We start from the raw sequence: 27075 nt of genomic DNA, 5'->3' as shown, positions 1-27075 counted from the left end.
AAATTTGGAAATAAAATGCACTGTCATTTGCTTCATAAGTCCTGTGAGTGCCCTCCAACATTAACACATTTCTATCTATCTTTACTTTTTTATTTCATTCCAGTTGTACATCCTGGTATGTTTAAGGGGATATGAAATGCAAATTTATTTTCATTCATGATTCGGACGTTTAGCCACCAATCAGCAAGAGCTACCCAGGTTTCTGAACCAAAAATTGGCTGGCTCCTAAGCTTACATTCCTGCCTTTTCAAATAAAAAAAATACCAAGAGAACGAAGAAAAATTGATAAGAATAAATTAGAAAGTTGCTTAAAACTGCAAGCTCTACCTGAATCATGAAAAAAAAATTTGGGTTTCATATCCCTTTAAAGTATATTATTAGTAACAGGGTAAGTAAAAGCCCACGCAATAAAATAATGCACACAAATGTTATCGCTCTAGTGGCTTTTTTTTTTATATCTTTTGTTTAAAAGTGCAGGGATTCTATCAGTACACAACATAATTAAATACAGCTGGATGAAATTACATACATTTAAATATATACTTCTGTTGCCTTTGATACAAGATTGACAGAACTTGGTATGTGCTGGCAATGGTTCGCTTCCTCTGCGGCACATTTCCTTTTGGTCTGCTGTTGACGAAGCTCACACATCTTCCTCAAACACATTCCCTCAGCTCATATAACCCAAAGCAGACGTTCAGAGGTATCAAGTGCTCATAGACAGGCTTTAGGGCTACTCATACCAGGTTTTATACAGTTTTTGTAGTCCACAAAGTTTTGTTTCAAGCAGAAAGTCTTGTTGAAGAGCCCTTGATGTGCTCCCAGTTACTGTATAGAGCATAAATGCTTGTGAGTGCTAAACCAGCAAATCCACCACGAGCCACGCCACGCAGTCCAGCTGCAGAAGAGAAAAAAAAAAGTCAACATGGTGATCCAAGCAGACTGGCCTTTTAAGGATCTATTTCCAATATCTCTATATATCTCAAAGTTTTAACTTTACAAAACCTAGAGGAAGATTTCACTTCAACCTTACTCCCCTCTTTCAGAGAACAAACATATGTCTAAACCACCCTGTTACAACAGGGCAAGGTCCGTTAATCCCACTTTATTATGCCTGGCTTTGCTTTTATAAAATGGTTCACTTTTGCTGTGTGTACTATACACTACCAACTCATACTCCCCCTACAGAGATATTTAACAGTAATAAGTTACGGATAATTTGCGAAACTGTCTATCGGCAGCATCTGTACAATTCGTTATGTACAGCCCCCCCATTCATAGGTACAACTAACACAATTTAAATCCCCCATAGCAAGCGTGTTTCCCACTTCTTGGAGAGAATGAGGCCTGGGGTGCATACTGCAGTAGAGCTGCAACAACTAATCGCCATAATCGATAATAATCGATTATGAAAATAGTTGTCAACGAATCTCATAATCGATTAGTTGGTTTGCAATTAGTGGGTCTGTGCACAACACCAGCTGCTTCACTCCAATGAACTCCTGCATATGGTATTGTATTTTATGGTTATGTCCTTTAGCCTAAAGGACGTCTACAGACGTCTTCTTTTCACTTTTTTAGGACAGTATACGTTTACAACTACCCGTGGCTTATGTGTAACCCAGATATAATAGTCATCATTTGGATTGTTTATATTAAATCTGGTGATTTGGAACTATGCTTTGCATGATATAGTGCCAAGCTTGTTGTTTACACCTTGCCCCTAGATTGATGGGAGTTATTTAAATTGATGTGCACTATTATCTGTTTGCACAATTATTAATGTATTGCTTGCTATTGCTGATTATATGTACTGTATAAATATATGTGTAAGGCTTTGTCCTGTTAATGATATACAGACCTTGGCGCTTTTGATTTTGTTTTTTATTTTATTTTTTAATAAATTGTGATATGTACCAGATTCAACCTTTAAAAGTATATATTCGTTATTTTTAGAGCGGACTAGATATTTCCCCTAACCTTATAGCTGGTTATTTACCATTGCATATAGATATTCAAGATATTTTTATATTAGAATGAAGTCAAGGGTTACTTTATTGAGAGGCCCCTTGCCAAGGTAGAAAACACTTAGCATTGGTGAAGAGCTAACAAAGATAAATATCCCACTTTGGTGAAATTGGCAAAACCCTACTTATACACCTCAACAGCCTTTTCTCTGCTGCAGGAAATATAGCTGCAAACAGAGAACCAGCCTTAGCCAGAAGCATGTGGACATGTTGAGATTTTTGCATTTCAATGCAAAGTTTCTGAAAGAGTGAATAACAGAATGTTATTAACAGGGATAGTCTAACTCTTTCTAGTTCTACCTCTTTTCAAACAGTTTTTGGTTTTGTTTTGTTTAATTATAAAACTGTGCTCTGCTGCTTAAAAATGGAAGAAACGGTTGTGTTAATGTAAAGTTTTAGTCTGAAGTTTATATTTGTAACACTCATTATGTGGATTTTATTTAAAACATAGAAAACTTATTGATTCTCTTTTTATCCGATTAGTCGATTAATCGAAAAAATAATCGGCCGATTAATCGATTATCAAAATAATCGTTAGTTGCAGCCCTATACTGCAGTAATCCAAATAATATCTGTGCCTAGGGAAATGCTACATTAAGTCTCTAATTTCCCATTAAAGTATTGTTAGATAGTCCACATCAAAAAGCAGACCAGGGACATGGATTCTACCAGGTTTTCTAGTTGTGTATCCATGGACTGCCATACTTTTGTCAACTTGAGGGTTTTACTTTCTTCCCCCTCCAAATTAAATAATGCTCTGTACTTTCTTGTGAAAAGCAGCTCTGTGTGTGTAATAAATATATATTCCTTGTGACAGCATACTAAAGCAAGCATTGCAGCACAAACTAAAGTTTTTTTCTTTACAATTTTGCTTGAGTGATTTATTTACTAGGTGTAAATGGAGAAGTGCGTACGTGTCTGAACAGAAACACCAAGGGACAGTGTTAGGTTCAGACTCCTGGAAATTAAAGAGCCAGGCACATTTCTAAAAACACTAAAAATGTTGCTAGGCAGAAAATCATCTCTTTAGTGGAGTTTAGCACCCTCCCTTTCCCTATCACACAGCCACATTCCGTCTACTCAGAACGTTCTGCTGTCAGATAGCAAATTCCGCCCAGTAAGCAGCTCACATACAGGGCTTGTTATCTCAGCGCTGGGATATTGTGCACACAACCCTCTCTAGGTCAAAGGTTTTCTTCCACTGTGCTGAGTTGACAAACTGTGACAAGACTTGAGAAGCTAAAGCATACACATTTTAAGATGGGCTTTTAAAAATACAAACAAGTCTGGCCAAGTCTGTATTACCTTGACCTTTTCTCTGAACAAAACACAAACTAAAAGATAAGCAGCTCACTTGCTTTGTTCCCTATTGTAAAAAGGTCACTTGCTTTACCGGTTACAAACCAGGCTGCAATATGCGGCAGTACTGCCTGGAAGCAAAGGGCCAGTTCAGGGTATATACTGAGCTCACCTGACAAATAGGCTCAGGGATACAAACGTGCTGACTGCATTTAGCGCTGCAAGTTAAAGGGACAGTCTACCATAGAATTGTTATTGTTTTAAAAGATAGATAATACCTTTATTACCCATTCCCCAGTTTTGCATAACCAACACAGTTATATTAATGTACTTTTTACCTCTGTGATTACCTTGTATCTAGGAACCTTCTTCCAGCCCCCTGATCACATGACTGTGACTGTTTATTATCTATTGTCTTAAATTTAGCATTGTTTTGTGCTAAATCTTAAATAACCCCCTGTGCCTGAACACAGTGTTATCTATATGGCCCACATGTACTTTCTGTCTCTTTGTGTTGGAGAGATTTAAAAAGCATGCGATAAGAGGCAGCCCTCAAAGGCTTAGAAATTAGCATATGAGCCTACCTAGGTTTAGTTTAAACTAAGAATACCAAGAGAAAAAAGCAAATTTGATGATAAAAGTAAATTGGAAAGTCAATTAAAAATTAAAAGTCCTATCTGAATAATGAAAGTTTAATTTATACTAGACTGTCCCTTTAAATGCATATCACTGGACAAGGTCAACTGCAGAAAACTATGGGTAACAATGATTTTAAGACTTCTCTATCAAACCGTTTATATATTTTTTTTGTAATTGGAATTTTCAAAATATTACGGACAAAATTTATCCTGGCTTTAGGACAGGTTCAAAAGAAGAAAATCATTCTGAGTGCAACCGCCACATGTGAGGCTGCATTGTGTGAAGTTTAATATTGCACATAAGCTCTCTTGTACAATGCTGACCCCGGCTCTTGCGCAACAGCAGGACATGTCAATCACTCCCAAAAAGCAAATGTCAGGGTGATTGTTCTCACCACCTCTGAGGTGGCAAAGAGGCAAAAGGAGCAGCGTCTGCAACCGTGCTCCATTATCTGTTCTTAGAGACAGTAAAGTCAAAACTAAACTTTCATGATTCAGAGTGTACAATTTTAAACAACTTTCCAATTTACTTTTGTTATCACGTTTGCTTCATTCTCTTGGTATCTTTTATTCAAGAGTAAAACTGGGTTGGATTATCTACTTTCTTCTGCATTTGGCAGTGAAGGAAACTGCTGAATGCACAACGCTTTTCAACAACAGAGACCAAGACAGTAAAACACGTTTAATAACAGAAGAAAACAAAAAGTTGTTAAATATGGCATGTTCCGAATCATATACATTTTATTTTGTCTTTACTGACCTTTTAAATTCTTGTTTAAATTTACACTGAACTAGAAGTAAACTGTTCTGTGATCTATGATGCACATGAAAAAAACTATTTAAAAAGGGACAGGAAAGTCAAAAATAAACTTCCAATTACACTTTCTAGCTGAATCGTGCAACACCTTTAAATTTACTTCTAATTTTCATGTGCTTTGCTCTCTTGGCCTCCCTTGTTGAAAAAGAATACGCACATATCCTACACTAGTGGGAGCTAGCTGCTGATTGGTGCCTGCACACATTTGTCTCTTGTGATTGGCTAACAATGTGTTCAGCTAGCTGCCAGTAGTGCAATGCTGTTCCTTCAACAAAGGATAACAAGAGAATGAAGAACATTTGATAATTGGAAAGTTGTTTAAAATTGTATGTTCAATCTAAATCATGAAAGAAAATGTTAGGGTTTTCTGTCCCTTTAAACTATTTTCTTGCACAAAGGTGTTTCTCCACCCACCCCAAGGGAGTCTAGTGCAAAACAAAATTTCATTATTCTGATTGTGCATGCCATTTTAAACAATTTTCCAATTTACTTCTATCATCAATTTTGCTTTGTTCTCTTGGTTTGTTCTCTTCTTAGTTTAAAGCTAAATCTAGGAGGTTCACATGCTAATTTCTAAGCCCTTGAAGGCCGCCTCTTAGCTGAGGGAATTTTGAGTTTTTCACCACTAGCGGAAGTTAGTTCATGTGTTTCATATAGATAACACTGTGCTCATGCACGTGGAGTTCCTAGGAGCCAGCACTGATTGGCTAAAATGCAAGTGTGTCAAAAGAACTGAAGATGCTTAGATGCAAGGTAATCACAGAGGTAAAACGTGTATTATTATAACTGTGTTGGTTATGCAAAACTAGGTAATAAAGGGATTATCTATCTTAAAACAATAAATATTCAGGAGTAGACTGTCGCTTTAACACGGAAAGCAGCACGACAGATACAAATGTTTCTTCTCAGCACAGGAACAGATCTTGAAAAAAAAAAAAAAAAATCTTAGCTAGAAAAGAGAAAAAATGCTTTTGAGCACCTTAAAACAGCAGAAGGTAAAGTAAGTTTATTTAAGTCATAAAAATGACAGGTACATTGTTTAAGGATTGATTAAATACTGTTTAAAATTGTTACAGCCACCATAGAAAAAACATTTAACATAAAAATAGCACCTCTGGAAGTAATTGAGGCTACAGGTCACTGTAACAAAAGCAATAAAAACCCATTAACGTGTAGGTGGGGCACTATATAGGGCCATTTAAAAATTCCAGAAAGCCGGCAAGAAGTGCCGACTGTACAATTGCACTTTCACTGTGTATGACTGCAGCAGTCCCATGACTTCTGCTCTCACAGGCAGAACATTTTACTTATGTGTTTGCCCCACATCCCCTGAAGTGGCCAAAAAGTAAATTCTGTAACATGCATATTAAGCCCATTTAAACAATTTGCAGAACTTTAAAAATACAGGTTACAGATTTTGCTTTTTGGCCTATAGTGTGTGTGATACAAAGTAGAATTTTTAAACAAAAAAAAAAATAAGATCTGTTTAATGTTCCATTAGAAAAATCACATGGCATCAAACAGAAGAGATTTAATGCTACATACAGATTAAAATGTTTCCTTAAGTCAAAGGGAAAAAAACAAACCCCTAATTAAATTTTTACGCAAATAGAAAAAATATAATGAACCTAGTGAGTTGCAGTTTTAGTTCTGGCTTCCAAAAATAAGTGAGGCAGGAAGCAAACAGTTCCTTGAACTGTTTAACATATTTCCCAGTTTCCTAAGAGACTGGAATGTCAAGCACACATTCAGGTAAAAAAAAAATAGGCAAGCTATTCTGATCTGAGCCAGCTGTTTACATTTTAAAAGGACAGTTCACTGCAAATTAGTTTAGTCCCCGAATGTGTTCTCCATGACTTGTTATACCAGCGGCAGCGTATAAAATGTATGAGAAATTGTTTTTTTGCAAACAAAATAGCTGGATTTACTCTTTGAAACCACAGCCCATCATAATAGACTTGGCTTGTAGTGTTATCTGATCTCATTATATAACTCCAATGCTTCCCTTTCTTATGGATCATTGGTAATAAATTAAAGGAGAGAACGTTTTTGGGTTAACTATCCCTTTAAGTAAACTGAACAGCCTAAATATATGTTAGAGACAGAACTGTGAAATTATTAAAAAATAAATATATGTGTGTTACTGTGTGTGAGGGAGGGGGAGATTACTTAGCAGATATAGTATATTTGTATATATCAAACATAGCTCTACACAACCCAATGAAAATAAATGTGTGTGTTACTGTGTGTGAGGGAGGGGGAGATTACTTAGCAGATATAGTATATTTGTATATATCAAGCATAGCTTTACATAACCCAATGAAAATAAATATATGTGTGTTACTGTGTGTGAGGGAGGGGGAGATTACTTAGCAGATATAGTATATTTGTATATATCAAGCATAGCTTTACATAACCCAATGAAAATACATTTCTGTTTAGTTGATCTTTCAGTTGTACACTTCCAGACTAGCACTAAACAGCCAAAGCTAATGTTTAGCGCACTCTCGAGGAAGCATGACATTGCCAGATACCACTGTCACACGGCACCAGAACAGTGACGGCAACAGCCAGCATATGGTGGCAACGCTTTTATCTTCCAGCAGTGTAACACTATCACAGGCATGAGGAGAGCCGGACAGCTGACTACCACTGGGAAACCCTTTAGGGCCCATAGTTTACAAATTCAAACTACTCCTGGATCAATTTAATGGAATAAACCAAGAAAGAAAAATCAAAATGGGTACTGGATACAAAAAGTCTTTCCCCTCAACATTCCCTAGGAGAAGCCAAAACATTCTGTACCCTACAAATTAGCTTTTTGGCATCTGGGAGTGTAGGACAATTTTTATTTTTTTAAAATTTTTTTAAAACGAGAGGTATTTAATATCCCTTTAAAAAAAAAAAAAAACAACAACTTCAAAATCAGTTGGAAAAAAATAAACGATTGCTGAACATTTAGATTAGTTTTTCAGTGACATAATAAATTAGATTCCAAAAACTAATGATTAGAACGAATGCTCTAGAAAAGTGAAGGAATGACTTAAGAAAAATAAGTTAAAAATAGTCTTCTGGAATTGTTTATTATGGGGTCGGGTGGGGGGAGAGAAGACCAAGATTTCTATAATGTTTTGTGTATAATGTGCATCTGGGAGCAGTACCTGTGGATTTATAAAGCATCCCTGTCATTGTGCCGGCTGCTACAGTATTGAGGTCATCTTCTGCTCCTCGTGCCTTCTCTATGATCACCCCAAAGGCACTGTACAATAATGCTGGTGAGAGAAACAGATTATAAAAGTTAAATAAACCTACAAAACAACTGCCATAGCTGAAGTTCAGATAAACTCTGTTCCACCCTACTGGACACTAGCTTATGTCCTTGGAAGAGAACACTTTGTTAATGAACTTAGGATGAAACGACGTAACAACGCTTACGTAAACACTCCTGCAGAAATAAATGTGTCGCACCTGAGGTAATAAATGTTACAAAGCTGCTTATGTCCCAACAAAACCAAATATTTCTGTAAACTTAGTGACATAGTGAAAAATAAAATGTTCTATTTCATAAGAGTATTTATCACCCACCCCCAATTTCTCTCTCCTAAATAGCTCTTACATTGCTGGAACCTTACAGAGCCACTTCAGAAGCAGAAAGCAATCTAAACATTGTATGCTTCCAGACTAGCACCAAAGAGCCAAGGCTAATGTTGGCGCACTCTCAAAGAAGCATAGCATTGCCAGATACTAGTGTCACTGACACCAGAATGGTGTCAATGACAGAAAGCATAGTGCGGCAATGTCTATACCCCAGCAGTATAACACCATCACAGGCACTGTTAGCACAGGACAGCCGACGACCACTGGAAACCCATACAAAATACACCTGTGTAATCCGCTATCACCTCAGGAGATTCAGATATGAAAAGCAGGAATCATTACAACAATATTTTAAATATTACCCTCAACACTAGTACCAAACTAGCAAAATCTTGGTATTTGACTTCCAAATCAGTGTTCTGCAGTCAAAGTTTTTGAAGTCAAACTGTATTCAAGAACCTGCAAAACTCTTGCTGGGTTGGGACCAGTGTTCCAACTAAGGCCAGTTTTGTGAGTGCCCCAGCAGTGAAAAAAAGTTATAGCAAACACTACACAATGCAGACTGCAAGGTGTGGTTCCCTTATTAACAGTTTCACCGCTGAGCTGCTCACAAAACTGGCCTTAGAGGGAACACTGGTCACTACCTCTTTCCCACCCCAGGACAGAGATTTATTTCTGTTACTGTCTCTTTTGTAAATTGTCACATGAACTTTAAACTAATGCAAAAAGTGCCCTGAAGGCATGGAATAGGGTTTGATGGGTTCTCAATGGTCTATCTAAAGAGAGGGGTAGATAAAAAAAAAACTGTCCAAGAACATGTTTTTCAAACAAACAAGAGAAAATGATTACATTTTGTTTACTTACCTAAAGATCCCAAAGTGTTGGCCCACAATGCACCCTGCCTTGTAACCATATTCAAAATCCTAAACGAGAGAATTTATAGTTTAATGGGATGATCAATGTCTTTCACCTGTTTCATGACCTGAAAACACATGTACTGCAGATTTAAGTATGATAAAGCACAAACACAAAGTGACATGGAAGTAACGCATCATATTAACGGATTAAACAAAAGGCTATTTACGAGATAAAAAAAAAAAAAAAAGTATATATATATATATATATATATATATATATATATATATATATAATTACACTAAATTAAAACTTGTTCATCTCCACTAAAATGTATAACCCTGTCCTACCACATTTTATTCATCACTATGCAGCCTCGGTTTTCCAGAGACTACTTAGAGAAAAAATGGATTATAGAAGGAAGACACAAATATGAAAGCAACATTTAAATTAAATGTAAAAGTATTGTAAGGGATACATTGTTTCTTTAACATTGTCTGCAAAAATATAATTGAGTAGTTACCTCGCTGTTTATAAAAACCAATATAAAAATTTATAACACCACAATTACAGCTCTTCATTATTTTAGATTTATTGGGCAACTGACTTGCTGTAAAGATGCACGTCTCCAGCTGTGTACGTGTGCTGCATTAACCTACAGGACAACATATATTCAAAGCAGGCCTTAGAAATTAAATTATCAGGACTAGTTAAATTCGTAGATCAAAACTAAATCTGTCTGCTTTTGCTACACATAATGCAAGTCATTTTCCCATCATATGTATAATTAGGACTAGCCTAATAAGGCAATAATGTTGTTATTATTAGATAAAATCCCAAGTATAAGTTAAAGTGACATCAAAATCATCTATGTATCTGTATAAAATCATAAATTCAGAGCTGTATTACAAAAGATCTGCATACACAATAACTACTTAAACTCAATTTAAAACAGGTAATTTTGGTAGCGAACTGCATTGTTTTGTAGTCCAAGGATATATCACTTGAAAGGCCTCAAACATGTTTTATCTGATCTCCTTTATTGTCAGTTAATGGACTGATATAAGAAAGCTACTGCACATACCAGTCAATCACTCTTTATCAGGGTGAAGGATTAGAAGAACAGCGTACTGTAAAGTTGATTTTCAAATGACTTATACCAGCTGCAGAGTTTAAAATGTATGTGAAAATGCTTCTTTAGGTACATTTTGCATGTGAAAAAGATGTCTGGTAATTAAAACTATAACCCAATGAAATTGGTCGAGCAGACCTCAGCTTCTCACTATATTTACACAATATCCCCATATATTTTCTCTGTACACAGCCAGGGCAAACTATATTAAACATTAGTATATCTGTCCCACACGCACTGGGAATGTAATTTCTTCAAAACCTTCTCATTTACATAGCCTTTCAGTAATCAGCACTAATATGAATACATATATTTTAATATGCAGTATAGGTGGGGACTACAACAGACAAAATCAACTGTTACAAATGACACAATAAAAAGGTAAAGAAGGTATTTGTAAACAGTATAATACAAATCAGCAGGTAAAATGAATCACTGGGAACACAATGGAAAGAAGTATATTCTGCCCTTATACCTCACAGATACAACGTAACCCCCCCTATAAAATCACAATAGCAAGTTGTAATAAAGTACTAGATGAATAAGCCTGGTTACATATATATAATAGCTGTATGCTTCCCGACTAGCACCAAATACTAAAGTATCCAGTGCACTCTCAAGGAAGCACAACACTGCTGAATACTAGTGTCACACGGCACCAGAACGGCAACGGTGACAACAAGCATAGAATAGCAATGTCTTCATCTTCCAGCAGTGTAACACTATCACAGGCACTGAGAGGGCCGGATAGCTGACTACCGCTGGGGAGCCTGGGCAGGTTTTTACCCCCAATTCATTATATACGCTGCATTAAATATTCAGACTGGTAACCTCAAGGAGTAAAACTATTAATGTGAATAAAACTTATGTCTAGATATGAGTATTTGAAAATCACAGAAAAAAAAGGAGGGGGTTTAAACCATTGATTTACTCAAGATATGGGAACGAAACATGATTAATAGCTCTCCCTTCACATGTATATACAGAGATTGTATGTCACATGGCCTTAAACCAGATCTCTTATTTTACAGGAAGTGGGAAAAAAAAAAAAAGTATATCCTCCATCCAGAAAAACCTAATCTACAGTGAATTATGCAACACGAGGATAGCCTTTTGTATGATTCTATTTAGTAAATACTTAATTTGTCACCTAAAACTATACTTACCTCTTGTGTGCAGCAGTTTTTTTTTTTCTTCAAATAATGCGTCACAAGCTCACTGTCCAATAAGTGTACTTGATCGCTAGGTAAAGCTGCCAACAAATTTAGCATTTACAAAAAAAATATATATATATATATATATATATATATATGTTTTCAAACAAAAGGCTATCCTCATGACTTTTCCCCACATTTATTGTGCCTTTAACAGGAAATGAAACTAAACACTGAATTCATTACTTATTAACATTAATCAAGAATGAAACACTAGTGTGTGTGTGTGTGTGTGTGTGTGTGTGTGTATGTATGTATGTATGTATAAAAATACTTCTAAGAGGTTTAGTAATAAAAATACAAACATGCAGACAGATCTGACAAACTTGACCTTCAAATGGTCACTTGCTTTTCCACAGCACATATCTGCTGCCACCTACTGGCAACCAATATACACACACACAAACATATAGACTTTTTTTAATGACCTTCAAAACCAACATGCTTTCACAATTCTCTATTGTCCCCTGCTGGAAACCACCTGAAATTTTAATGTTGAACGTTCCTGTTTTTATTTATTTTTTTATCTTTAAGTGCTTCAAAGAAGAACTATTGAATTTATAACACATTGAAATCATCAGCATTTGTGATAGACAGTTGGCATGTAGTAGCCTTGTGTACTTACTGAACATTTTTGGGTTTTGACCAGGACATATTTTGAGTCTCTTTAAAACCAAGTCGAAGTCCATTTAATGCCCCAAACGCTGCTCCTATATGATAAAAAGTAAACACAATTACTAATATTGTTTAAGTCTATAAGTCTCTGCTCAACATCAGACATTTAATTTGGAGCCTTTGACCCTAAGCAAAAAAGTCTGGATTTGTCCCAAGTATCTGCCCTCTAATCTTTTGCTAAACAATGTTACAATGTAAAAAGCATGGCTGAATTATAGAATCATTTGAAAACTAAACCTTTATGATAATCTGAAACAAAATAACTTGCCCTTATAATAATGCAAAGATTCTGTCCATTTAATAATAATATAGAGCCGACAGTTACAGGTTTTTTAACTTTTTGTTCCAACTATGACTTTTGTTTTTACTTTTCTATCAATTCAAGTTATGGTAAATCCAAGCATAAAAAAAAAAAAAAAAACACGCTAGGATTTGCCATCACTAAAAACAAACCGTTTCAGTCACTACTAAAAAAAAGGCTGCTAAACTAACCCTGTGCCGCAGTAGATCGCTAAACTCAGCACCACCAGCTACCCACGGAACATTGCTCTTCTGCAATGAAGTGACATTTTCCACCTCTAAACAAATAGCTGTACTAGGAGGTGGAAAACGTCACCTCATAGCAGAAGAGCGCTGTGGCGTGGGCATCCAGATGCGCCATATTTAGTGATCTACTTGCGAAACAGATAGGGCGAGTTAAGCAACCTTTTTTCTTAGTAAGTGATGACTAAAAAAGTTAGGATTTGCCATCACTATAAATAAAATCAGTTTTAAACGCTCGGATTTACCATCACTTTAAGAACAAAGTGTCCAATTTTTAAATTTAATAAAGTAAAAGCACAATTACTTAATTTCAGTAGAAATTGTGCAAGTCTTTGGCCATTGTTTTTTGCGAATATAAATAGAATTTATTCCAGCTGTATAAATTCCACAAAGCATTTAAATGTTTAATGATTACACGTGAATAAAACATTTTGTGCATTATTCTATTATTGCATAGGAAAATCTGTCTGAAAATATCCTCTGAGGATTCATAAAATAACTGTAAGCTCCCATTCTAGCGCTAAACATCCTGTGCTAATGTCAGCGCACTCTCAAGGAAGCACCACATTGCCAGATACTAGTGTCACATGGCACCAGAACGGTGACAGTGACAGCAAGCATGGGGTGGCAATGTCTTCATCTCCCAGCTGTGTAACACTATCACAGGCATAGGGAGCCCTGGACAGCTGACTACCGCTGGAAACATAAGAATAAGGCAGAAAACACATTTTTAAAGTTGTTGAGCGACCCCAACTGTAGGGAAGAATATTAGTGAATTGCAGTCAATGCCCGTGTGGTCAGGGTAAACCGTAAAGAATAAACTTGAAACTATAAGGTGATAAATATCTCACAATTTAAAAAGGGCATAAAACCCAATTTTATGTTTCATGAATTGGATAGAGCATCAAGGTTTATAAAAAAAAGGTTCCAATTTCTATGATCAAATTTATAATCTGGTAGGTAGGCTCAGGATAGGGCATGGTCTCTGGAACACTATAGGGTACAAATTTTGGCAGCCTACTTTTAACATTACCAAAAACTGCTGCCATCTAGTGTTCAAAAACATTTTTGCAAAACAAAACTGGTAGGTAGCATGAATGTGTCTAGACCACTATATAGCAACCGTATACCTAGGTAGGTAGCATGAACGTGTCTGGATGGACCACTATATAGCAACTGTATACTTTGGTAGGTAGCATGAATGTGTCTGGACAACTATATAGCAACAAAGTATACAGTTGCTATATAGTGGTCCGTCTAGATACGTTCATGCTACCTACCTAGGTATACGGTTGCTATATAGTGGTCCAGACACGTTCATGCTACCTACCTAGGTATACGGTTGCTATATAGTGGTCCAGACATGTTCATGCTACCTACCTAGGTATACGGTTGCTATATAGTGGTCCAGACATGTTCATGCTACCTACCTAGGCATAAAGTTGCTATATACTGGTCCAGACACGTTCATGCTACCTACCTAGGTATACGGTTGCTATATAGTGGTCCAGACACGTTCATGCTACCTACCTAGGGTATACGGTTGCTATATAGTGGTCCAGACATGTTCATGCTACCTACCTAGGTATTGCATTCAACAAAAAAAACAAAAAAACCTGTCAAAGCTTAGCAAAAAGCAGCCCTAAAAGAAGTAAATTCTCGGGTTTACTTTAAATTGCAAACAAGATCTTGAGAAAGGCTATGTCAGCCGCAACGCTGATATGATTGACTGTGTTCCAGGATGGTTTGCTCCTAAGAATTTACCACTATACAGAGCGCACTGTACTACCGTTTCATTTTGGAGCTACTACTTCAAAGTAGTTTTCAAGTCAGTGCTGCAATATTGTTACCGAAAATCTATTAGACTTGCATCTCATATCCTAAGTGATGGACGTTTCAAATACCCAGTAATCCAGTTTCCTGATTGGCCAGAGACTTGTCACGTGACCCTGTACACACTGCAACGCTGTGCCAGAGGTTTTCAAACAGCTTCGGCGGGTCGATATGTGAAGTCCACGGGAGCCACAGAGGATACGGAGAAAACGTTTACTAGAAGGTTTCGAATTCTGGGTGAGTCCTTACTGACTTAATGAATTGGCACAAAGTTTTGTCTTCCAGCAAATTCTGACTTAACCACCATCTTGCCTCACACTCACGGATAATACATCTCTCCTTCTCAACAACAGTTAAATTACAAAGCTTCAACTTTTATCTTTTACCTTGTTCCATCAAGTCCAATATTTACGGTAACTTTTATTGCCAACAATCTATTTGATGGACATTTTAGAGACTATCCTTTATTGCGTCTGACCGTATTTTAATCTTATTTTTATTATTCTATTTTTAGCACTACCGGTGGTTATTTCTTTATGTCTATATTGATTTTATGTGTTTATAAATACATTTATTAGAATATATTAGATTGTTTGCACATCCCTCAGTGGATTCCATAGTAAAACTGTATTTGACCTCTCTTAGCAGCTTTTTAGCGCACCCTTTTCTCTGTGTTTTATTGTATTCAAAGACTACAAGGAAAACAAAGTAAATTTGATAATAGAAGTAACTTGGAAACTATTACAATTGTATGCTCTTTCTGAATCATGAGACTTTTAGGTACCTTTAACACTTTGGCAGCTTTGACTTTGAAAAGATATGAAAGTCTCTTAAAGGGCCATAATACCCAAATGTTTAAACACTTGAAAGTGATGCAGCATAGCTGTAAAAAGCTGACTAGAAAATATCTCCTGAACATCTCTATGTAAAAAAGAAAGATATTTTACCTCAAAAGTTCCTCAGTAGCCACCTCCCATTGTAAAGGATTTCTAAGCAGCATTTTAGTGTGTCTGTCCTGGGACAGCTGAAAGGATGAGCCTCGTGAACTCTCATTATTTCACCAATCAGGTAAAGGAAGCTTACTATGAAATCTCATGAGAGTTAAGTCAAATCTCATGAGATCACAGTAAGAGTTCATGACCTCAGCACTGCTGATGCTGATTGGCTGCTGTTCATTTCTTAATTATTTTTTTTTTTTTTTTTAGCTGCAGCTGGGAGCAGGTGAAGTATAACTTTTTACACAGAACTTACTCTGCTGAGCTGAGGAGATTGTGAGGTAAAATATCTTCCTTTTTTACATAGAGATGCTCAGGTGATATTTTCCTGTCAGCTTTTTACAGTTATACTGCATCAGTTTCAAGTGATTTAGCATGAGTATTATGTCCCTTTAAGTTGTTTTGCATTTAAAGGAACATGGTTGACACTGCAAAGTTATTTACCAAAAAAAATTTAGCACAAATTCCTATACTCTACCTTCCCTACGGTTATTAAAAGTTACAGTAAAGTTAAAATTAAAAAGTAAATGAATTGGATACAGCATGACAATGTCACTTATATTTTGCTTAGTTCTCTTGATATCCTTTATTCAAGAGTAATCCTAGTTGAACTCATGAGCGTGCACATGTCTAGCTATCTGGCAGCAGTGTTTGTAACATTGAAACTATGTATAACATTTGTATAAACTAACACTGCTGCTACAGAATACTAAAGACATGTGCACGCTCCTGAGCTTCTATCAGCCTACATAGCTTTACTCTCAAAGGATATCAAGAAAACAAAGTAAAAGTTTATTTTTTTGTCGTTGCTGCCCCTTTAAATATTTTGTTTAATCAAAAATAAAAAAAAAGTGATCTGAACACTGCATTGCCTTCAACAGAGAGGCAGTCGAGGCCTCCATAATTAGTAATAGTGAGCAGGAGATACAATGCTTGAGAAACGGGATTTGGGTGACATTTCTACAGATAGAATTGCTTATTTGAAAAGGGACACTGAACCCAATTTTTTTCTTTCGTGATTTAGATAGAACATGCAATTTTAAGCATCTTTCTAATTTACTCCTATCAAATTTTCTTCATTCTCTTGGTATCTTTATTTTAAAAGCAAGAATGTAAGTTTAGATGCCGGACCATTTTTGGTGAACAATCTGGGTTGTCCTTGGTGATTGGACAGCACCAATAAACGAGTGCTCTCAAGGGTTCTGAACCAACAATTGGTTGGCTCCTTATCTTAGATGCCTTAAAAAAAAAAAGAAAAATTGATAAATAGGAGTAAATTGGAAAGTTGCTTAAAGTGAATTTAAATTTTGATGCTAAAGTGCCCGGTTTTTAAAAATTCGAATAAAAAACAGGGGCACTTTAATTCATAAAAAATTACATTTCCCTCCTGTTGTGAAATACTTACCTGTTAAACTTGACAGCTGCTCCAGCTTCTCCCGGTCGTCGCAAGCCATTTCTGACGTCAGAAATGATGGATCGGTCATCCTCCAATCACGGCTCCCCCCCCCGGGGGAATCAGTGTCTGATTCAAAGTCTTGATTGGAGGAAGCCGGATTCATCATTTTAGACCCAGGAGAAGGCTTGTGACGAACGGAGGAAGCTGGGGCTGCTGTCAAGATTCAAAGGTAAGGGTTTTTTTCACAACAGGAGGGAAATGTAAATTTTGATGTTTGAATTAAAGTGCCCCTGCTTTTAATCGAATTTTTAAAAACCGGGCACTTTAGCATCAAAATTTATATTCACTTTAAAATTGCATGCTCTATATGAATCACAAAAGAAAAAAATATGGGTTCAGTGTCCCTTTAAACTCTGGAGTATGGTCTTTTTCTTGTACTAATTTAGTACAATTATTTTTTTTAACCGAGTCTATGTCATTGCGTTGTTCATGTACCCAGTGCTATGGAATTGGCATCACATTGCAATTACAATAATACTGGGAAATATATTTTTAATTTTATTCTTTATGATACACTATATAAGAAGAAAAGAAAGAAAAAAAAGTTTCCACTAGAAATCAGCTAAGGTTTAAAATGCTGTTGTTACCTGCGAGTACCTCTAAATTGTTATTGTTTAAAAAGATAGATAACGCCTTTACTACCCATTCCCCAGCTTTGCACAACCAACATTGTTATATTAATATACTTTTCTTTAAATGTCTAAATTTCTGTCCGTTTCTAAGTCACTAAAGACAGCCTCTTATAGCATGCTTTTTTTTTTTATTATCAGCTTTTAACAAAAAGGGGAGTGCTAGTTTATGCCCGTGGATTGTGGCAGACACTGCACTAATTGGATAAAATGCAAGTCAATAGATAATAAATAAAAAGTCGTGATCAGGGGGCTGTCAGAAAAGGCTTAGATACAAGGTAATCACAGAAGTGTATTAATGTAACAGTGTTGGCTATGCAAAACTGGGTAATAAAGGGATTATCTTTTTAAACAGTAACATTTAAATTGACTGTCCCTTTAAGTTCACATCAGTCATGTATAGGCGAGGTTTAGAGACAGCAAAATAAACATTTACTTATTAAAACAGGATTAATATTTTCAAAGGATGGCTGCTAGTGGACCTTAGGGCAGGGTTCGACAAATCCAGGCTACACTGTTATTTTATCTTTATGCCCAGACACAAATAAGTTTGGTGTCTCTTTGTGACTACTAGTTATTTTTACTACTTACTGTGCACAGTACATTGCAATAATGTTTACTATTAAATATTATTAACATACATACCTTTTATATATAATATTAATTCTTTTCACCTATATAGGGTCTCTACAAAAGCCATTTTATACACATTAAGCTCCTTATAGGCAGCACAGCTGTAATCAATTACCAATCTGCAGGTACTGCAGATATTGTAATTATCCTTGTATTGTCACTTTTAAGGTTGTGGGGATACCTTTCTTTTTACAGCAGGTTTGTGTAACAATCTCAGAGCTGGGGTGTTTTTTCCATTTCACGTATTTAGGAGTGTGCCACGTGTAAAAGTGACATAAAAAAACCAATGATATAAATTAAACGAATATATATATTTATTTTCTCTCAAAAAGCAACATATTTCAAAATGTTAATTTTTAGAATGCATCTCCCATTTATCTTTTTCTGATCAATAATAAATCTAAAGAGATTTATATTTTAAAAAAATAAATAAAAAGGGGGAGGAGTTCCTGGACAGGGAGTCACAAAATTAATAGAATATTGCTGAATACGCACATTTAAAAAATAATAATAATGGGCCTTCTATCTTGCATGAGAATGGTGAAAGACAGCACCTCTCTTTTCCTTTCTGGGGCACAGGAAAGGGTTAGCCAAACCCCAATATGTATTCAAAATTAAGTAGTTTTCCAGCCTCCAGTCAAGTTAAAAAGACCTTTATTAATTTCTTACAGGGTCCATCACATTAACCAACAACGTTTCAAACCTATTTCAGGTTCTTAATCATGATTAAGAACCTGAAATAGGTTTGAAACGTTGTTGGTTAATGTGATGGACCCTGTAAGAAATTAATAAAGGTCTTTTTAACTTGACTGGAGGCTGGAAAACTACTTAACCTTCTATCTTGCACACATCAATCTACCAGATTTCTGGATTTCATTAATATGATGGTTTTAAAAATTGTCCAGGATATTTGTATTTGTCTTGTGGATGTTTGGAGTAAGCATTCCATTGATCACTTTTGCCTTATGCACGTTTAGGCCCCTTACACTTTCACCTGTGTAGTTCAGTGTCGTTGTTCATATACATGAATGAGTATATGTTTGTGTGTTACTGTATGTGTGAGTACATAAAGATTTTTGTTAGCTATATATGAGCATGTCATTTTTATATTATAGCTGCTAGCACATGCAGAAACACATAAAGACACCACACACATGTATCTGCGTATGTATGGGGGTGTATATGTATATATACAAATACCCGGCTCCAAGATACTGGAGTTCTGTACTATTTACATGCACAATTTTCTCACAAACCTGACATACAGCAGCCTCCAATGGTGAAGAATGCCAGTTCAAACCTGCCACGAGTTTTGTTTGCACCGGTGGGCAAAATAAATTCATCTGTATCCTTAATACATAAATAAAAAAATATTGAAGCAGAGTTTTAATTTTTTTTACTTTTCCCCTATAGTTTTATAATTAACAAAATTGCTATAACTTTGATAGGCTGGGCAGTACTAGAGATACAGAAAGACCACAGATCATTAAGCACATTATCTTAGCAAGAACTTTCAGATTGTTTAGCACAGTTTGTGAACTTTAAACTTCTACATTAATGAAAAGGGACAGCTGTTAACTGAAGAAGAAAAAACAATACAGTATACATCAATATTCATTATACTGAAGTACATTATTTTTGATCTTGGGTATTCTGGAATAGAAAAATTAAAGACCAGCAAACTATTGTTTGATGGAGCGAAAAAGAAAAAAAAAACCTCTTTTGGGATATATACAGTACATATAAATTTGTCAAGCATTAAATTATAAAATGTATCAAACTAAGTTTAATGAACAAAAACATTTTTTTACTTTAATTTTTCTGCAAAAAGTTCTCTGCATTGTCCAGTCCAGTTATTTGTAGAGCGCCAACAAATTTGGCAGCGCTATAAACATAGGCGGAATACAAGGAAACATTTATAGGGGTCAAACGGGTAGAGGGCTCTGCCAAGAGTCGCACTGTTGTAGTCAGTTCTAAAGAAGGTGATCTACAAACAGCTGGACTCTTAGGCTTACATGCTAAGCAGGTTCAAGGGGATAGGAATGGAGGAGAGGAACTGGTATAAAGAAATGTTAGTGTATGTTGTATGCATCTCTGAACAGTAGAGTCGGTAGGGAGCGCTTGAAGCTTTCAAAACTAGGGGAGAGTCTTGTGGGGCGAGGCAGAGAGTTCCACAAGATGGCAGCCAGTCTGGAGAAGTCCTGTAAACGGGGGGTGTGAGGAAGTAACAAGAGAGGAGAGTATACTAGGTCATGAGCAGAGAGAAGGGGACAGGAGGGAGAGTATCTGGAGACAAGGTCTGAGATGTAGAGGGAGCAGTGAAGTTGAGGGCTTTGTATGTCAGAGTGAGAATTTTGTGTTTAATCCTGGAGGCAAGAGGAAGCCAGTGAAGGGATTGGCAGAGAGGTGCAGCAGATGAAGAGCGACGTGCAAGGAAGATGAGCCTGGCAGAGGCATTCATTAAAGGGACAGTCAAGTCCAAAAAAACACTTTCATGTTTTAAATAGAGCAATGTAATTTTAAACAACTTCCCAATTTACTTTTATCACCAATTTTGCTTTGTTCTCTTGGTATTCTTAGTTGAAAGCTAAAACTAGGGAGGTTCATATGCTAATCTCTTAGACCTTGAAGACTGCCTCTAATCTGAATGCATTTCGACCACTAGAGGGCATTAGTTCACATGTTTCATATAGATAACATTGAGCTCATGCACGTAAAGTGACCTAGGACTGAGCACTGATTGGCTAAACTGCATGTCTGTCAAAAGAACTGAAATAAGGGGGCAGTCAGCAGAGGCTTAGATACAAGATAATTACAGAGGTAAAAAGTATATTAATATAACTGTTGGTTGTGCAAAACTGAGGAACAGGTACTAAAGGGATTATCTTTCTTTTTAAACAACAAAAATTCTGGTGTTGACTGTCCCTTTAAGGAATTGTAAAGGAGCTAGACGGCAGCTGGAGACCAGAGAGGACAGAGTAGCAGTAATCGAGGTGGGAAAGGATGAGAGTGGATTAAAATCTTAGTTGTGTCTTGTGTAAAGAAATGTCTAATTTTAGAGATATTTTTAAGGTGGAAGCTGCAGGATTTAGCCAAGGGCTGAATGTGAGGAATGAAAAAGATCTGAGTCAAGTGTGACCAAGACATTGGGCATGCAGGGTAGGGGTAATGGAGTTGTAAACAGGGAGATTGGGGTGTGGAGATTTTGGAAGAAGGGGGGAAAATAAGAGGTCAGTTTTGGAGAGATTTAGCTTGAGGTAGTGAGAGGACATCCAGGAAGAGATGTGATACAGCGACATAGGTTAGCAAGGAAGGAGATAGGTCTGGTGCAGAGAAGTAGATTTGGGTGTCGTCAGCATACAAATGATATTGGAACCCATGGGACTTTATTAGGGAACCTAATAATGACATGGAGATTGAGAAGAGGAACAAGGACAGAGCCTTGCGGTACCCCAACAGAAAGTGGTGACGGTCACAAAAGGGTTTGGAGCAAAATAGGGTGGTCAACAGTGTCAAAGGCTGAGGACAGATCAAGAAGAATAAGCAGAGAGAAGTGGCCTTTTGATTTTTCTGTAAGTAGGTCATTGGTAACCTTAACGATTGCTGTCTCTGTGGAGCGATGAAACGAAATCCAGATTGCAGTGGGTCAAGGAGGGAGTTTAATGTAAAGAAATGGGATAGGCGTGCATATAATAGCTTTTCGAGAAGCTTTGAGGCAAGAGGGAGTAGGGAAATAGGGCGGTAGCTGGATGGGGAAGTTTGGATAAAGAGAAGGTTATTTTTTTTAAGACAGGTGTGACCAGTGCCTATTTCAGAGTTAAGGGAAATAAACTGGTGCTGAGGGAGAGGTTGAAAATGTGTGCAAGTATAGGGGTAAGGGTAAAAGAGAGGGAGTAGCTGTGAGGGGATAGGGTCAAGGGGACAGGTAGTGAGGTGAGTGCAGTATAAGTGCAGAAACTTCATCCTCAGTAACAGGGGAGAAAGAGCTAAATTTATGGCTATGTGGTTGATTGCGAGCATTTGAGAGGGTAAAAGAATGGAAGTATGTTGAGAGCTGATTTCGTTTCTGATGGAGTCGATTTTGTTATTGAAGTGGCTGGCAAAGTCCTGAGCTGATAGAGAAGTTGTATTAAGAGTTGGGGGTGGGTGGAGAAGAGTATTGAAAGTGGAGGACAGACGTTTTGGGTTTGAAGAAAGAGTAGAGAAGTAATGTTGCTTATAGAGAGATTAAGGGCAGAATAGTAGGAGTTCAAAATGAACTTGTAATGAAGCCACAAACAGGCAGAATTTCATCCTTAGACCTCACAGGCCACAGCAGGTATTGATCAGGCCATTCCAGCGGCACTGGTGTTGGTCTCCTGGAATACTCTGCAGAATATCTGCTTCAATCAGGAACTCCACTGACTGAACGTGGCTCTTACTAAGGGTAGCCAGGACACTAATAATAGGCTTGCGGTCATCTCAGGGTAGCCGGTGGCGCTCCGCAATTAAGCACTGTATCTGTGCAGCCTGGAAGAAACCAGATGTATATTGATAGGGGTGGTGGGTGAAACGCGTTGGCTGGGCAGAGCTTGTTTGATTTGTTTGTGTGCTGCACAGATACATGTTGGGTCTAAAGATGGAATACTGCCACTTTGTGGGTGATAAGGATATCTCTGGACTGGCTGAATTCTAGTAATTATGCTCTTGTACTCTGATGTCAATTGTATTGTATATTATCGGTTATTTGTGGAACGCCAACAGATTCTGCAGCTCTTAAAATTAAGTATGATGTTCCAGGTAGTATTTATTGGGAACAAAATAGTAGAGGGCCCTCACACTTGGATTTTTATAGTTATGCATATTTTTAACATCCTAGCTTGTTAAGACATTTACTCTCTTGTAGGGATATCTTAGTTTAGCACGGTTAACTCTTTGCCAGGATTAACTTTACACTGACAACTAATACTTAATTTGGGAGGAGTTAACACCTTTAAAGGGATACTAAACCTAATTTTTTTCTTTCATGATTCAGATAGAGCATGAGATTTTAAGCACCTTTCCAATTTACTCCTATTATCAATTTATTTGTTCTCATGCTATCTTGATTTGAAAAAGCAGTACTGTAAGCTTTAAAGCTGGACCATTTTTTGTTCAGCACCTGGGTAGCACTTGCTGATGTGTGGCTAAATGTTTCAAACCAATCAGCAAGCTCTACCAAGGGGCTGAACTAAAAATGGGCCGGCTCCTAACCTTTTATTACTGCTTTTTAAAATCAAGATAACAAGAGAAGAAAAATTGATAATAGGAGTAAATTAGAAAGTTGCTGCTCTATCTGAATCATGAAAGAAAAATGTGGGGTTAGTATCCCTTTAATACATTTTTGTCTGTTGATGGTACTCTTAACCATGCATATAACATTTTAAACAACTTTCCAATCTACTTCTATTATCAAATATGCTTTATTCACTAGGTATTCTGTATTGAAGGAGCAACAATGCACTATTGGGAAATAATTGAACACCTAAATTAGCCAATGACAACAGGCATGTGTGTGTAGCCACCAACCAGCAGCAAATTAGACAATATAAGTACATTGGAAAGTTGTTTAAAAATTGTATTCTCTATCTGAGCCATGAAAAAAAAAAATGGGTTTCATGTCCAACTAATCTTTTCTATTTTACTGTATTGTGCATTTTTTATTTGTATGTGTGTTGCACCCCTGGTTACCCAACCAAGTGGTATTGTTTTTAATACATAGAAATGTTATACCATCCTGTGGTTTAAGCGATCTAGTGCTTTTGAGTCCCTATACATCACCATTTGCAAACACTTTCAGTGAGCAATCATTAGTATCCCATTTATAATGCAGCAGCAGCCTTTTCCCCCTCCAAACTAGACTGCCAGCAAATCAGAAGAGGTCTCACTCACTCAGAGGTATTATTTTCAACAGGAGGGAGTTTGCATGTGCTGGTTGTCTTGGAAACCAGATTTAAATACATAAGCTGGCTCTCTTCCGCACCCCCCATGACAACAAGTATGCTTTGGCTAAAGCAATATAGCCTATGATTGGCTGAATCACAAATTAAAAAAATGCAAAAGGAGGTGCCTGTAAAAACCATGAATAATATAGACCAATCTAATAACCCCTTTTTTCGGAGCACAGTCTTACCTGCACTAAGTACCGTGGGTCAACATTTAAATATGGAGACAGCGGACTCATACCAGTTACTGAAAAGACAAAAGGAAGCAATTAACATACACAATACAAAATATATCAAAGCAGTTCTAAATATACAGATTTCTCAATCTACTCAGACTGCACATTTCTAAAATACCAATTGGCAAGCTATAATGGCAAACCAAGAGAAAGAAAATTATCACAGAAGAACCAAACAACTGACCACATAAATAATTGAGATAGAGGAGAGACAAATGTAACAAGAATGGGAGGAGCGCAGTGTTGAAAAGTCACTACAGTACTATAATTTTTCTCTGTGCAACATCTAAATGTCTGTCCTAAATAGTTAGAGCATGAAAACTTAAGACTAACGACCATTTGATACTATGTTTAAACCACCGCAAACATGTTAAACACATAGTACCACTCTGTACCAACCGAGCACTGCTGTTCCTGAGCATAAACTGCTGCTGATTGGATAAGTGGCAGTTTCCACTCAGGACGCACAGATCAGTAATGAAATGTGTTTAACCCCTTCAGGACCTTATGACGTTCTATGCCGTCGTAACCGCACTGGGCTTTAAAGCCCTTAGGACGGCATAGAACGTCAGCGCCATTTGGCTGTACTGAAGCCAAAGGTGCTTCCTGAATGGGATTGTGGGCTGGAGGGCATGACTGACGTTAGGCACTCCCACCTGGCACAATTCCATCATTGAAATCATGCAATCGTAAAAATTTCAGTTTTTTACATCGTAACTTTGTTTCGATGTAGACAAATAAGTCTGGACAGGAAGGGGTTAACCCCATTGCGCTAGTATTTAATTTACATGCTCTACCGAGTATTAAGTCTTTAGTATACACATCACTGTATACAACACTGTTACTTTACTTTATTTGAAGATGATCTAAGGGTCAGATTGATCAATCTGCGAGCAGTCAAGATTCACATGTTGTAAGCCTGTGCAAATTTGATCGCATAGTGTGGCTCATTTAGGGTTGCCACCTCAGCCATGTTTTCCTGGACACTTACGAGTTATACATGCTGCATGGTGTGCAGGTAGGAACATGAATTTGAACCCTGGACAGCACACAAATAGTTACACTTAACAGCACTATTCACAAATCTCTCTGCACACCCTTCAGCACGTATAACTCATAAGTGTCCAGGAAAACATGGCAGTGGTGACAACCCTAGGCACATTTGTTCCCAATATATAACACTGCACTGGCGAACACTTGTGCAATGCAGCCTAGAGAGTTTATGAAGTAGTGGTTTAAACTGCTGCTTCATAAATATCAGTCGCAAGCTCAAATGAGTGAGCCTGCAGCCAATGGGGGGGGGGGGGGGGGGGTTTGCCTCATGATAAATCTTGCCCTAAATGTGAATCTCTCTTTCATTGGAAGCACTCATTTAAAAAAAAAAAAAAAAAGCATACTAAACTGATCTACCCTCAAGAGGTAAGACTGAAAATATTACCACAATATGACCCAATGGCCATATCTGCATATCCATGGGATATTGCATAGCTCTCTGCACAACAGAGCTGAAAACTGTAATTTATTAAAAACATCACTTCGAGCATGTGTATCTGTTTAAAAATGTGCAGTTCTGAGTACTATATACAGTTACAGGGATATGAAACCCAGATTTTTTTTTCTTTCATTATTCAGATAGAGCATGCAATTTTAAGTAACTAAAATGTTCTTCATTCTCTTGGTATCTTTATTTGAAAAGCATGAATGCAAGCTTAGGAGTCGGGCCATTTTTTAGTTCAGCATCTGGGTAGTGCTTGTTGATTGGTAGGTAAATGTAGCCACCAATCAGCAAGCACTACCAATCAGCAAGCGCTACCCAGGGTGCTGAACTAAAAAACCATGAAAGAAAAAATCTTGGTTTCATATCCTTTTAAGTTAACTAGCTATTCATATATATACTTTCAAAAAACCAATCACAATCTGATTTCTTTTGGAGAGCTTTTTATTAATTTATTAGCACAAGCGTGCGTACAATGTGCTGTGGCTCCAAGCATGTTTCATAATTTATGTCCATACAAAAATAAAAAGTTAATCCTGTTACACTGGTGGTGAGGTGATATAAAGGGATGGTTAGACCAAAATACTTGCTCCCGTAATTTAACATGTGGCAAGTAAGTTCACAAACAAAACTTGATTGAATCCTAAAATGTGTTGCTAGCTAATTAATTTTTCAATGTTCAACTTAATTTGATACAAGTGTAAAGTCCCGGGCACGTTTTCCCGTTAACTAGGCCCAAAACTAGCTTCCCCGTTGACTAGGCCAAAACTAGTTTCCCCAGATACTTACGCGGCACCCCGGCCAAGTCTGAGTGCGAATAACCCGCAGATCCACCTCCAAAAAAGCTTCCAAGTCCTCCCCTGCCCGCGGAGGACCCTGGGTGGTTGTTCGTGTCCATGTCCTAGAGAAGCGTCTCAAGAACTACTTCACCCTCGTGTCCACAACCCCGCTCCGTAACCTCTGCTGGGACAAAAAGAGAGGCTACTTCCTGCTGTGAGTAGCAGGTCAGAGTTTCCGTTTTGCGACAGACAAGGCTTC

General features: G+C 37.1%; 1 protein-coding gene and 4 non-coding genes across 5 annotated transcripts; all 5 read right to left on the bottom strand.

The window, feature by feature from the left end:
* Positions 1–428: 428 nt before the first annotated feature.
* TIMM23B (translocase of inner mitochondrial membrane 23 homolog B) lies at positions 429–27030 on the bottom strand. The gene is made up of 7 exons (XM_053692076.1): positions 26827–27030; positions 24495–24553; positions 19600–19693; positions 12205–12289; positions 9243–9301; positions 7943–8053; positions 429–898 (listed from the first exon to the last, which is right to left on the bottom strand). The coding sequence occupies exons 1-7, from the start codon at positions 26933–26935 to the stop codon at positions 783–785; spliced, it is 633 nt and encodes a 210-aa protein (XP_053548051.1). The 5' UTR covers positions 26936–27030; the 3' UTR covers positions 429–782.
* On the bottom strand, positions 7235–7438 carry LOC128640635 (small nucleolar RNA SNORA74). The gene has a single exon (XR_008399370.1). It is a non-coding gene; the product is annotated as a small nucleolar RNA SNORA74 (small nucleolar RNA).
* On the bottom strand, positions 8447–8646 carry LOC128640637 (small nucleolar RNA SNORA74). Its single transcript, XR_008399372.1, has one exon. It is a non-coding gene; the product is annotated as a small nucleolar RNA SNORA74 (small nucleolar RNA).
* LOC128640634 (small nucleolar RNA SNORA74) lies at positions 10933–11131 on the bottom strand. The gene has a single exon (XR_008399369.1). It is a non-coding gene; the product is annotated as a small nucleolar RNA SNORA74 (small nucleolar RNA).
* Positions 13296–13498, bottom strand: LOC128640636 (small nucleolar RNA SNORA74). Its single transcript, XR_008399371.1, has one exon. It is a non-coding gene; the product is annotated as a small nucleolar RNA SNORA74 (small nucleolar RNA).
* Positions 27031–27075: the final 45 nt, after the last annotated feature.

Source organism: Bombina bombina, chromosome 9, assembly GCF_027579735.1.
Source record: "Bombina bombina isolate aBomBom1 chromosome 9, aBomBom1.pri, whole genome shotgun sequence".
NCBI classification, from domain to species: Eukaryota; Metazoa; Chordata; class Amphibia; order Anura; family Bombinatoridae; genus Bombina; species Bombina bombina.
The sequence above is the reverse complement of the archived record's forward strand: the minus strand, read 5'-3'. Positions and strand labels throughout refer to the sequence as shown.

Coding starts and splice junctions, on each gene's coding strand:
- TIMM23B (XM_053692076.1), bottom strand. CDS start 26,935: ATGGACACGAACAACCACCCAGGGTCCTCCGCGGGCAGGGGAGGACTT. Junction 19,694..24,494: donor ACCCACGGTACTTAGTGCAG/GTAAGACTGTGC, acceptor TTATGTATTAAG/GATACAGATGAATTTATTTT. Junction 9,302..12,204: donor TCAAAACCCAAAAATGTTCA/GTAAGTACACAA, acceptor TCTCTCGTTTAG/GATTTTGAATATGGTTACAA.